The following is a 13,929-nucleotide window of genomic DNA, read 5'->3' on the forward strand; positions in this document are numbered from 1 at the left end:
CTGATCAGAAAAATATTACGATCATCTAACACGCAACTGTTCAGTTAATTAGAAGTACACAACAACGCGTTCAGTAGGTGCAATCGCAACAGTTACTGAGCTGTTGCGCCTTCTGAACGGGCCCAATATCACAATAATCATATGCAAATCGATGCATTGATGTATGCCCTTCCATGCATCGAAAAATATCGATGTACATTTCGATGCAACGAATCAAAGAAAAACATCGATGTATTTTTGCCACTGACACCCCTAGGATCGATAAATTAAAATTCAGCTGTTTACACTTCGAAAATTTTTTTTTGACAACAGGCAAATCAGCTGATTGATTACACTGTAATAATAAATTCACAAAAACAGACAAGAATTTGTTGCACAGGGTGCACATGATGATCATAATTTTTCGTTATTCGAAAAAAAAAAGTTTCATGATGCATTTCCGAACGTTCATATTTGGAATTAAAAAAATTTTGGTGATGCATTTCCGAACATTTTTTTTTGCAGTTAATCGAGTTTTAAAATTTTAATTTATAAATAAATTTTAAAATTGGAATTTTGAACTATGTGGTTAAGCTCCGCCGGGGGCATGGTATTAGACAGTTTTTTGCTGAGTAGTTTAAAATCCTCGCTTGAATTTTGTTGGTTTTATAAGTACTAAATAATAAATATATTTATAAATTAATAATATAAATAGCAACTTACCGCTATATACTATATCATTATTAACATTGTACAGGACTGTAGGGAATACTTCCAAATGCACTTATGTATTTATGTATAAATATCTTACCTTTGATAAAAATTCAAAGCCGGTGGTGATTGGAACTGCTCTTAGTAATATACATTTCGTGGTGCAGGCTGAATTAAAAATTAGGGACCTTCACAACGAGCTTGTAGTTTTTGTTGGACCAGCATAAAAATTCGCAAAATGTTTTTGCTGAATAAAATCCAGTTACAGATTACCAACGATAAGCCCTAAAACGGAGTGTCAACTACCAATTTACCAAAACTACAGCAAAGACCCATTCTATTTGTATGTAGTATAAAAGTCGTCATTAAATAATTAATTTTCCTTGAAACGTATCAATGTAGGTACTTAATTAAACATTTATGCAGCATATCTGTTTTACTTTATTATTTAATGTTCTTTTAAGACAATACAAAGTCATTACTTTATTTGCCTGTTGAATTTGCAGCAATCTATGTATGTATGTATATACCTTTGACATGCATATATGTATACTTATGTTACCTATTTATTATAATTAATAAAGTTTTAGTTAACTTGTAAAATTGCATAGTGCAAAAATGTCAAAATTCATTTTTTATTCATTTATTTTGTCAAGTGCTAGGGAGGGTCTAGGTAAAAAGTGCCGAAGTACGAGACAAATAGTTAATGAGGGAAAGGAGAAGAAGGCTGTAAGGTACTTGGGAGGGGAGTATTGAAGATACAGTGAATTGGAAAATCTTAGATTTCAACGTTGTTTCCTTAGTGATAGAAGTTGTTGCATGTTATCCAACGACAGCGCTCTTTCGAGCGGGACTTCAAATTTTTTGTTGTCCATGTCATAGAGTGAAAATTTTAAAAGTTGCCATCGAAATCCATGGGTCATGTAGAGGTTTTACTACCTCAAACTAGCTAATGCAATGACTAGCTTAGTGTACTTAAATTCTAATATTTCAATCCAATATTTTTTACTTAGCTAAGTTTTTTTTTTAAATAAGTAAAGTGCTTCTCCCACGGACATTAGAAAAAGTTTGTCATGTGTACATTCACAATGTGCATAATTCATAATTTTAAAATATGTATTTTAATTATCTGTTATGCATATGAGTATGTTTTTTTATTTAGTAATTTTCAAAACCGTTATTCGCACTCAAAATTTTTAATTACAGTTAACATTGGTGTGAAATTTTGTTTGATTTTTAGATTCATGACGTTAAGGCAGAAATAGTATTAAATAAAAACAAAGTAAATGTGATTTTTTATTCTTAATATCCTAGATAGGTTAAAAATTCAGTAAATATATTGGCTTCAAAGATACATTGTTTCAAATATTAAGATAAACAAGTTCCTCTAAAACAAACAAGTGAATATAAGTACGTAAATAAAATTACATGTAAACTAATAGTGTAATATTCAAAACATTCAAATTTTGAAATTCTCACACTTACTGGTATTTGTTAGCATAGAAATTTGTTTATTTGCTACAATTTATTATATTTTTATCTAATTCCATTTGCATTGAGAAAAAAATATGGCATTACATTTCATATAAGCTTCCACAAATAACCACATACAAGATTTTTAAAGACTTCTTTATTTTCTAATGGATTTCATTTCTCGTTACCTCTTCAGTTAAACAATTGTATAGATTTCTCTACTACTCGACTCCCATCTGAATATATGAAGTGAAAGTTAACCAAAAAACACCTAAATTTCTTTCAAACACAAATAAAGATATAACAAATTTTTCGATTTTTAATAACACACACTCTGGGAACATACAGTTAACAAAGGTGGTCGAATGAAACTATTTGTAAAAAAAGTACTTTAATAAAGAATAATAATTTGTTTTTAACAATACTCTCTTTCTTAATGTTCGTTTCGGTTGTTTGAAAATAAACTTTTTTCATTAGACCAAGACAAGTTCATATGAATGCATCACACCGTACAATTTTGACAGATTTCTTTTTTTTTAATTTCTAAGCGAAAAATTAAGTATCGTAATCATAATATGTACATATATGTAAGAAGTTTTTAAGTAGTACATATTCTATATAAAATAATAAGGAAAAATATGTAATTTCAATTTCTTCTGCTGTGCGAGGTTTTACAAATAGTTTCTAGTTTTGGAGATATGAATATAATTTTGTTGAAAAAAAAAGAAAATCTTAAGGCGGGATCTAACATACATATGTATGTAAATGCTCACATAAAAGTTACTTTTTAAAATACAAATTCCAAACTACAATTTAACTAGGTAACATTATATAAGCACAGCTGTATTAGATTAGAAAAAGTCTTGGCTTTAAGTCGATCCTTTTATTTCCTGCAGCCAATAAGTTATAAATATATTGCACGTTCAAGAAATTTGTGAAAATGTGTAAAACATAGTAAACATTGCATTTGGATAAACTTGTTGCAGTTTGATGGTTTTGATGGTTCTCAATCGCTGATGTAAAAGTTTTTAAAATTTTCTAATATATTTTGCATTTAATGACTATGTAGTTAGATTTTTTTTTTTTTTGGAGAAATGTGTAACACTTTCATTTGTTGACTTTTTCAATACACATAATTAGTTCTCTCGGTAATGCGGTGTCTTTTCTACGCCTTCATTGCAATATTTTGACACATTTTATGTAATTAAGCTTATCACACATAATAAATATCTGAAGATAGCAAAGTTCTTTAAAAACAATATGTATACGTAATTCAAGAAACGATTTCAACAAAACCTTTTTAAAATATTTGTATGCGTAAAAAAACAATATACATCTCAAATTATTTCGAGATTTAACAAAAATCAGAACCCTTTGAAAACTGCAGAATAGAGAACCATATCTTTATAAAATATGTATTTTAATTGTAGACTGTAGCATTATTAGTGTTATTAGAAAACGACTTTAAACGTCAACAACCATTTTTTTGTGAATATCTGTGTTACCCACCACGGAGCAAAATTCATCGAAAGAGATTTTTCCATCCTCATCTTTGTCGGCGAAGCAAATAGTCTTATCAACGATCTGTTGTAATTGCGTGTCTTTCAGGTTGTTGCCTACCATCATTTTTAATACCTATAAAGTTAAGCAAAATCTTTTAAATATGAGATGTACTTATGCATATGTACATATATATATATATATATATACACCTGCGTTCAACTAATTAGAAACGAAATTCAAAATGATATTGTTTATTTTTTATTTTTAATAATTTTCATTTAAAATATAATTGAATCTGTAACAGAAACTGCAATAAAAAAAGTTTCAAAGCTTGCAAAAATTAAAAAAAAAAAATTAGTCCAATTTCAAAAAATTGTCATCAAAATTTCCCAATTTTTAATCAGAATACATATTTAGAAAATTTTCGGGTATGCACTTCTGTTGCTCATTCATCAAAATTGTAGTCTAAGAAAGTGCAAGTCTCATGTCGTTAAAAATTACCGTTGATTTTTAGGTTTTTTTTTCTGGAGGGTGTTGCGCATTTTCTTCCATATAACACATGATCAAAAATGTTTTTTATATGAAAACAAAGCTTTGAAACTATTAGTATTGTGGTTTCTGTTACAGATTGAATTATATTTTAAATGAAAATTTTTAAAATCAACATAATTTGCAAACAATATCATTATGAATTGTGTTTCTAGTTAGTTGAACGCAGGTGTACATGGGTCATTTCCACACAAAGTGCTATTTTTTTGTTTTCCCTTTTTAAATTATTTTATGGTGGTAATAATCAACATGAAAAAAGTTCAAACAAAGAAACAACGAAAAAATGCGTAACTTTTTGTGAATGACTACCATAAATTTTATGGTTTTATTCTATTTTTGCTGAAAATTTGTATGAGCATAAGCGTAGCTTTCTGTTATAATAGTGCATTGTAGTTAGGAAGCGCAAGAAATTATTGATCGAATGACATAAGAAAATAGTGTTGGGAAGTATCGAGTACTTTTGGGGATCGAGTTCTTTGGTATCGATACTGTAAAGGATCGGGTATTTTTCGAGTACTGAGTACCTTCTTTAAATATACACATGTTGGTAACATTTCCATACTTAGGGCCGTTTCCTCGTCTATCCTTTAGATTACCGGCCACTTTATCGTCTCGATATACGAGTTTTCGTTTTCTCTTCAGCGCATAAATTTCTCGAATCGATAAATTTTTGCTCACCCGATGCAACCTTTAAAAGGGTGTACCCAACTTTAAATTTCAACCAAGGTCTTGGTTTTTGCTAACAGTTGCTCGTGCTCTATATTTGCTTATGTTGCATTGCCAACCTTTGAAATTTTATGACGAGTGTAGTGAAGTTTCACTCTCGCGGTGCCGTAATTACGGAATAACAAATTTATTTTTACCGGTAAGATAAGAAAACGAAAACACAGTGAGTACTCAGTTCTTTGGAGTAATCAATATCGATACTTTTAAAATTCGGGTGCTGTCCATCCTTTTGAGAATCGAGTTCTGAGTACTTTTGGTATCGATACTGCCCAACACTATAAGAAATATATTAATAAAAGCAATTTTTTTGTTTTTAAGTGAATTTATCACTGAACCATAGTCAGTGCGGCTAAATATATCCGGAATGTCACCCAGTAATTTTATGCAAAAAAAAAAACACTAAATATAAGAAAATTACTAATGTGTGTTTATTGCTTAAAGGGGTCTCAATCAAGGCGTATTTAACAAGGTGGTGTTGGCCGTATATAAGTAAAAAATTACACTAACAAATTATGCGTTGATGTCCATACTGTCATTGGTATGAATTACAACAAACACATCATTTTGACGTAATGGCCTCCGCGGCGAAAAACTCAGCTGTCGCCCCAACACCACCTTGTTTAATACACCTTGGTTTTAATGATTTCCTTGTTTTTATATTTTCGTGAAATAAGACTCTTAGAAAAAAAAAACGAAATGTAATTGTTATTTCTCCAAAAGTGTTCAAATGGGAAATTGTGGTCGAAGAAGGCCTGAAATCAGTTTCGTATTCTGCACAAATTCTCATGTCAGTAAACGATTTCAGAGTTAAATTTATCAATCTTAAAAAAATTACATAAAAACTCCCTGCCATGTACACTTTGTTTGGAAATGACCCACATATACATACATATCGTCACTGAAATGCAAAAAGTCGTGGCTAATATTTTTTTTACATAAAATAATGTGGGGAGTTGAAATTCCATGAAATGCATCATATGAATAAAAAAGTGAAGTTTTTATTAGTTACGGCCTTTTGCATTTCAGGTGACGATATGTAGAAGCTTTCTACTGATGCTTTACCTNTGTAATTGTTATTTCTCCAAAAGTGTTCAAATGGGAAATTGTGGTCGAAGAAGGCCTGAAATCAGTTTCGTATTCTGCACACAATCTCATGTCAGTAAACGATTTCAGAGTTAAATTTATCAATCTTAAAAAAATTACATACAAATTCCCTGCCATGTACACTTTGTTTGGAAATGACCCACATATACATACATATCGTCACTGAAATGCAAAAAGTCGTGGCTAATAATTTTTTTACATAAAATAGTATGTAGAGTTGAAACTCCATGAAACGCATCATATGAATAAAAAAGTGAAGTTTTTTATTAGTTACGGCGCTTTGCATTTCAGGTGACGATATGTAGAAGCTTTCTACTGATGCTTTACCTGAAACAGTTCACCATTCGATATGTAACCATCGTTATCCATGTCGTAAATTCGGAAGGCGAAACGTAGCTTTGACAATTTGTCACCTTTCACACTAAACTGAGAGACACCCTGAATGAACTCTTTAAAGTCGACTTCTCCATTACCGTCCGCGTCAAAGATATCGATGACACGTTGCACCAAAGGATTCTGCTGCAATTCCGGCAATGACATGAATTCATCTACACTCAATGCTCCCGAATTGTCCAAGTCGAGTTTGCGGAAACGTTTGCCCAAACGTCTTATCTCATCGGCATCAACTATATATTGTTAAAAAAAACAAATACAAATTATCAAAAATACAAAAACTTTGCGATTAAAATTGGTAATTTTTCAATGAATTAAAAAACTACTTACAATTGGAGCACATCTCCATGGGCAAAGATGTTTCATTACCCTAAAAAGGAAATACTTATGCATTAACAAAAAATGATTTAAAATAGTATATATAAGGAATTTCAATATCCCAAACAAATTCGTAAAACATATATGTACATAACTAGTAGACAATGGAATGAATATTTCTACTCAACATATAGGTTGTTCACACTTGCTTGGTTATCAGGTTATCTGGTTACAAATTATTATTCTGTGGTGTTGCTGTTGTTATTGTAACAGAATACAAATTCCCCAAAGAGATTTTGGGGAGTGTTGCTGGAGTGACCGTCCTTGGCCAGATATAAATCTGGGTCGTTCCGGCTACGTAGACCCGACTGTCGTGCAAACGAATATTCTAAGAATATTCTGTAGTGTGTTTTATTCTTGTAAGCTGAATAAAAAATATAAGCAGACAACCAGATAACGTGATAACTAGGCAAGTGTGAACAACCTTATAATCTTTTTAAGGGAATAACTGTTAAAGATATGCTAATAACCTATAATTTGTACCAAAGTTCCCCTTTAAATATGTAAATGTAATAAGAGCACCATATACACACATATATGCATGTATATGCAGATATAAATGCATTTACATGTAGGTGTGTTTATGTTTGTACTTGCGCTCTGCAGGTGGCTGGTGTGGTTTTCTATCGCCCCACTGGCCTTGTGAGACCCTGGCAGTGTAATGGCCATACNCAAACGAATATTCTAAGAATATTCTGTAGTGTGTTTTATTGTTGTAAGCTGAATAAAAAATATAAGCAGACAACCAGATAACGTGATAACTAGGCAAGTGCGAACAACCTCATAATCTTTTTAATAGAATAACTGTTAAAGATATGCTAATAACCTATAATGTGTACCAAAGTTCCCCTTTAAATATGCAAATGTAATAAGAGCACCATATACACACATATATGCATGTATATGCAGATATAAATGCATTTACATGTAGGTGTGTTTATGTTTGTACTTGCGCTCTGCAGGTGGCTGGTGTGGTTTTCTATCGCCCCACTGGCCTTGTGAGACCCTGGCAGTGTAATGGCCATACCAAGTTGCGAAACATGTATTTGAAAAACTATTTCTAATATAAATTAATGTATGTAGTAAACCTTTAGCCTGTTTAAGTCCTTATATGATCTTGCAAAACATACAGGTGTACATAACTTACTTAGATATATACCCATATACATATGTATATCTACCTTCAAGGAGCCCTATCCTAAATTCTAAAGTAAAATAAAAATTTACCATCTTTACTGCTACAGGTACTGCGGTACGCAAATAGAATGCCGATTCGGTTAATAATTCAACTTTTTATCCTGAGTTGCTGGCTATTTTCTATTTATCACGTCCACTTTTCTGCTTTTCCTCTGCTCTTAAATTTTTTTTCTACTCCACAATTTCCCAGGCAGCTGTTGTTGTTGATATTTCCAATAAATTTTGCAACTTTTCCGATCCAATAGTATGGTTATCAAATATTTTTAGCTTCAATTAGTCAAATTATGCAGATTTTCCACTTTTTGTAAAATTTACAGAATTTGCTTTTCGCTCGATACACACATCAGTGTTGCAAAGCCTTAATATTACCCTGTGGGTAAATTAGGGTAATTTTAGTAGGGCAAACTATCGATGACACTATCGATAGCATCAGTAGTGCATGACTATCGCAACCATCGATGGTGTTAACAATCGGCAGTAGAAGACTATCGATACTACCGACGTTATTGCATACTTATACGATGCCCCCACTGGAGCTAACCACGTAGTTATGGCAAAAAAGTTACGGCACTTGTTGACAAACAATTTGCACTTCAAACACTTTTTATTATTAATATGGACCCTCACATATGTACAAACACCTCAGTATTTTACACATTCACTGATTACTATATACTTTAATTTATTTATTTTCTAAATAAAAATATATTTTCACAACCACTTGCGCAAAATAATCACCGAAATTCACATTTGCCGCTTTTCTCTGTTTTGCTTGCATTTTCTGCACTCACGGCGAAAATTAAAAATCTGCCGCGGACAGAATCAAAACGGAGACGAATTCCTGTTGCAAACGTTTCAGATACGGTTAAAATCGTCGCGGCCCATTTTCAAAGTAACGAGTTGTTCCTTCTTATAGATTTACCTTCTTTGGCGATACGCAGACCAATTGCGAAATTTCATCATTCTTGATTAGTTTTCATGGAGTGTAGACGTGCGTGGATGAAAATTTTCATTCACAATTTTTTAATCCTTTAATTCTGAAAGATATGTTAAATCTATATTTTGATATAATTAAATCTGCCCTATGAGAAATTGTTTATCTTCCTCCATTTTTATCCCTGAAAACAAATCAAGACGAAATTTCACCATACAGAACACATTTGGTCTGCGCATTGGCGGCTAAAATCAAAATTATTTGTTTTTACACAGACTGTATGTGAGACGGTCTGTGCAACCGTGAGATCGACCAAATACACGATAGGTCGGTGCAAGTTCCCGCGATACACAGAATACTGTGTGATCTCTTTGGCCCATAAAATATTTCTTCACTTTTAATTTGATGCGATATGGCATTGCTAACAATAAAAATCACTTGTTCGACGAATGTGGGAAAAGAAAATCAAAAAGTCAAATAAAGCGACCGACCACCCGCTGTATTGCAAATTGGACGATTAATTGTTTGTTTGTAAGATTAAACCGTTATAGGTTCATAATTTGTTAATAATTTAAAAATTAAAGCATCGAAATCAGCTACAACGCAAAGCAAAGCTCGGCTCAGAGAGTGGCCAGGGAACTTGAAAACTGCCGGGAAAAGCATCTAGTTGAAGTGGACTTTTCGCAGCCTTTTGCTCGGACGTACCGTGAAGCGAACTCAATTATTATACATACGTACATATATTGAAATACATAATTTATAATGGAGAATATACCATCGAGCGCCAATGATGTTATTGGCGGCAATATATTATCAACGCTAGAATCTAAAGATTCCAAAGTTACACTTGGGTCAGTCACACCCCTTGCTGAGGTCGAGAAACTATCCTATGAAATCCACCGTTACTCCAGCTTTTCTACCAACTATTTCCCTGAGTAAGTAAAGTAAATGCAAGAAATATAATTATTTTTAGTTTGGAACCGAAATATCGGAACGGAGGAGCATATTTGCATAATTGTGGCGTTCCGCTATGCGCTTCTTTATTGTACTCTATAATAGATATTTATTGAGTGTGTTTATTTTTACTGTTTGCGCCATGGTTTACGGTACAAATTTGATAAATTCCTTCGCGCAGAAAAGCCAAAAGATGAAACAATAGCAGTTCAACAATTTAGAGAATTAAGCATAAGTTTTGCATTGTATGTATGTATGTAGATTTGGTACTATGCCTATGGTACATATGTACATACGTACTCGCAGGAATTGTTACTACTAGATATTATTAAGCTTTCGATTTAATAATAATAATATTTTGGCGCTTACACATTTGTTAGTGTTTGCCCGAGCTTCTCCCCCGATATGTGGCGTGCGCCTTGATGTTGTCACACAAAGAAGAGGGGCATACAGTTTTACGCCGACTCCGAACGGTGATTGTATTTTTATGAGAAGGTGTTTTTCAGGGCAGAAATACACTCGGAGGTTTGCCATTGTCTGCCGAGGGGCGAACGCTGGTAAACAAAAAACCTTTTTCCTTTACTTTTTTTGCTATGTTGCGTTCCATGTATATAAACATACACGATGCATCACTGCTAACTGCGCTGTCGGTGATAATGTAAACATAATATTTTTGTGAGTTCATTGCCTCGAATAAAGTACACATATTATGCTTTTTATATGTTAGAAATATACTCGTAGATTGTCCAAGTGATCAGTCTTCACGTTGGTCAGCGCACACCAACAATCCACCGCAATATCTTACTCTGAAGCTAAAGCGTCCTGCCATTGTGAAAAAAATCAAATTTGGAAAGTTTGAAAAGTCTCACGTTTGCAATATCAAAAAGTTTCGAATTTTTGGAGGTCTTGATGAGGAACGCTTGGTATTGCTCCTAGAAGGGTAAATATAATATAAACTTAGTCACCTAGTTATTAAATTAAAACATATGCAATCTTATTTTAGCGGTCTTAAAAATGATAATGTGCCAGAAGTGTTTAACTTGCGATGCAAAACCGAAGACGGTTCAGAACAGCTTCCTATTTTGTTTGTGAAAATCGTGCCGTTACTGTCGTGGGGACCAACATTCAACTTTAGCATTTGGTATATTGAATTGCATGGCCAAGATGATCCAATGTATACCAGTGCGAGTTTAAAAAACTACAATATGGTGAGTAGGGACTCGCTTCGAGTTTTTGTTAATGTTTACGGAATTCGCTCTTTTTTACAGCTGCGTGAGATAGAGATCGTAAAATTGTGCTTGAAACACTTTCGCCAACAGGGCTACGATGCCGCATTTAGGGCTCTTCAAGAACAAACACAAGTACAATTGGAACACACGCTTATAAGCGAGCTGCACAAGTGTCTGGTCATGAGTGGCGATTTTGAAAAGGCTGAACAATTCATAACTGAGTGTGTGAATGAGGGTCTAATGGACGCCTACCTAAACCGCCAGGATTATATACACACCTGGCGTATGCAACACACTGAAAGCAGCACACAACCGGGTACATGCAGTAAAACGCGAATACTTAGTAAAATTCTTTTTAAATAAATTTAATTCATCATTTTATTTTTTAAGGCAATCGTGGCGGTCATCAATTGGTTGTGGATACTAAAAAACGTTTGGTGTATCTGTATGGTGGTTGGGACGGGTACCGTGACCTCAGCGATCTGTGGGTCTTCGATATAACAAATAATAGCTGGACATTGCTGTTTGAACAAACTGAACTTTTTAATGGACCCACTCCACGTTCATGCCATAAAATGGTCTTTGATTCTGTTAGTGAAAACATTTTTATGCTGGGCCGCTATTTGGACAACTCCATTCGTACAACAGATTATATAAAAGTAAGCTAAATTAACTATCAGTACAACATAACCTAAGTAAAACTTTAATGTGTTCTAATAATAGAGCGACTTCTTCCTGTATGATACGCGAGCGCGAACGTGGTTGCAAATCTGCGACGATACTAGTCACGTAGGGGGACCACACCTTGTCTATGATCATCAAATGTGCATTGATAGCGATAAGCGCACAATTTATGTATTTGGTGGAAAAATTCTCACACCACGCAGCGTTTCAAACACCACAACGAATGAACCCGAATATTCGGGTCTATTCTCGTATCACATTGCCACCAACACTTGGACTCAGATACTCGTCGATTGTCACCATCCAAGTGCTGCACAGGCAGATGTACTCTCTATAAAGTCCCGTATTACCCACTGTATGGTCTTTCATATGGTAAGAGCTTGCATATACTATACTTTATCACCATAAAACTTCAATAATGGGTAATATTTTAACGCATAGAAAAATCGCAAACTGTATATTTACGGCGGTCAGCGGGGTAAAGAGGATATCGATGACTTTATCACTTATGATGTAGACACTCAGGCCATTTCAGTGCTTAATAAAGACAATAACACCTGTGGCGGTGCTGGTGGCAGTAGCGTTTGTAGCCACAGCAGCGGTGGAGGTGACGCCAAAAATGAACCGTCGCCAGGTTACACGTTGCGGGCTACAATCGATTGCGATCGTGATGAAATTTATATCTTCTCCAGTTTGAGTAAACTTAAAGATCGTCGTGATATCCAACATATTGACGCCTCGAATTCATTTTGGGTATATTCGCTTAAAAGTTACACATGGTCCCGTATTTATAACTGTCGCCATAATGCTGAAACTGGAAATACGACTGTTAAGAATGATAAGCTCGAACCATGTCCACGCTACGCACATCAACTGGTTTACGACGATGTCGCAAAGGTGAATAATATTTTAGAATTACATCAACCGAAACCTTTTATAAAGTCATATGTATGTACGTATATTTAATTTGTAGTTGCACTACCTCTTTGGCGGGAATCCTGGCAAGTCGGCGCGGCCCCAAATGCGTCTGGATGACTTTTGGACACTTGAGTTGGAAAAGTATATTATTTACACAACTTTTTTAATTACGATTATAATAAGTTCAAATTTGATTTAGACCTAAAAGGAATGAAATATTAATGCATTGCCGTTACCTGGTCCGCAAGTTACACTACGAAGAAATGGCACGCACCGATCAGCTTAAAGCAATGCAATATTTGCGCAATCATGTCGCCGAAGTTATTGATCACTCGAATGCAGAACAAGTGAACAATGTAAAAAATATACATATTCACATATTTTTAAATAAGCTGGTAAAATCCAAATATTTTTGTAGTTCCACAAACTAGCATCTTTGCTTTTTCGTACGGATGATAGCAGCGCTGCTGCTGGCCGATCCCCATTGGCTACGCCACCATTGGGAAAAGCCCTAAAAATGGACAGCAGCATACAGGTGGAAAACTTAGCAACCGACATGACTACTGAATCTGCCGAAAGCGGCGATAAACAGCCGCCAGATGAAGGTACGCAATTTTGAAAGTAAATGTACTGTAACCTAAAGAAAATGTATCGTAGACTGTTCAAATAAATCTGATGTCACCAATCCTACAGACGATTTATCAATGGAATCATGTGATAGCACTGCAACGTCTTCTTCAATGTCAGCAGTTTCCGATTTGGCTGTTCGCCATGGCCGGCGGAGTAGCAGTAAGCGATCACACGACGGTAAACTGCAAGAATTGCGCAGACGGCGTGCTTTTCTCTTTAATAAGCTTGTTCAACTAATGCCGGCTAATATGGTTCAACCGGAAAGGAATCTGAGCGACTTTGTTGTCATGTAAACTTTCTTTTACACTATGTATTCTGAAACGGATTAGTATATTTTTAGACCCTGTTTCTTGTTTTTTTTTTTTTTTGGGAAAGCTGACGTTATCGCTGGGATCGTGAACCAGTAGACTGTATTCCAAATACATGTTGAACGCTTTTAAAAAGCAAATAATACCGATAAAAAAATTTTAGATACTGTTTCCAGTGTTACAAATATGCCTTAAGAATCATTTGACCGCAGAGGAAGGAAACAATTATATGCATATTTTGACAAGTTTTTTTTTTTTT

General features: G+C 34.1%; 2 protein-coding genes across 4 annotated transcripts; one reads left to right on the forward strand and one right to left on the reverse strand.

Annotated features, from left to right (window-relative positions):
• Positions 1–2,687: 2,687 nt before the first annotated feature.
• Positions 2,688–8,388, reverse strand: LOC108373966 (calcineurin subunit B type 1). Its single transcript, XM_017629912.1, has 4 exons — positions 8,044–8,388; positions 6,769–6,808; positions 6,373–6,671; positions 2,688–3,798 (listed from the first exon to the last, which is right to left on the reverse strand). The coding sequence occupies exons 1-4, from the start codon at positions 8,044–8,046 to the stop codon at positions 3,628–3,630; spliced, it is 513 nt and encodes a 170-aa protein (XP_017485401.1). The 5' UTR covers positions 8,047–8,388; the 3' UTR covers positions 2,688–3,627.
• A 960-nt stretch (positions 8,389–9,348) lies between these two features.
• muskelin (muskelin 1) lies at positions 9,349–13,923 on the forward strand. 3 transcript variants are annotated; one of them, XM_017629914.1, is made up of 12 exons: positions 9,350–9,478; positions 9,532–9,882; positions 10,629–10,841; positions 10,905–11,109; positions 11,170–11,446; positions 11,521–11,789; positions 11,854–12,186; positions 12,256–12,711; positions 12,788–12,873; positions 12,932–13,088; positions 13,151–13,337; positions 13,390–13,923. In XM_017629914.1, exons 2-12 carry the CDS (start codon positions 9,710–9,712, stop codon positions 13,653–13,655), a joined length of 2,622 nt encoding a protein of 873 aa, XP_017485403.1. In that variant the 5' UTR covers positions 9,350–9,478; positions 9,532–9,709; the 3' UTR covers positions 13,656–13,923. The 3 variants fall into 3 exon arrangements, with proteins under 3 accessions (XP_017485404.1, XP_017485403.1, XP_017485402.1); XM_017629913.1 differs by having other exon boundaries at positions 9,544–9,882; XM_017629915.1 differs by having other exon boundaries at positions 9,349–9,882; positions 13,426–13,923.
• Positions 13,924–13,929: the final 6 nt, after the last annotated feature.

This window comes from Rhagoletis zephyria, unplaced genomic scaffold (genome assembly GCF_001687245.7).
Source record: "Rhagoletis zephyria isolate East Lansing unplaced genomic scaffold, Rhagoletis_zephyria_1.1 Rzeph_scaffold_07185, whole genome shotgun sequence".
NCBI lineage: Eukaryota > Metazoa > Arthropoda > Insecta > Diptera > Tephritidae > Rhagoletis > Rhagoletis zephyria.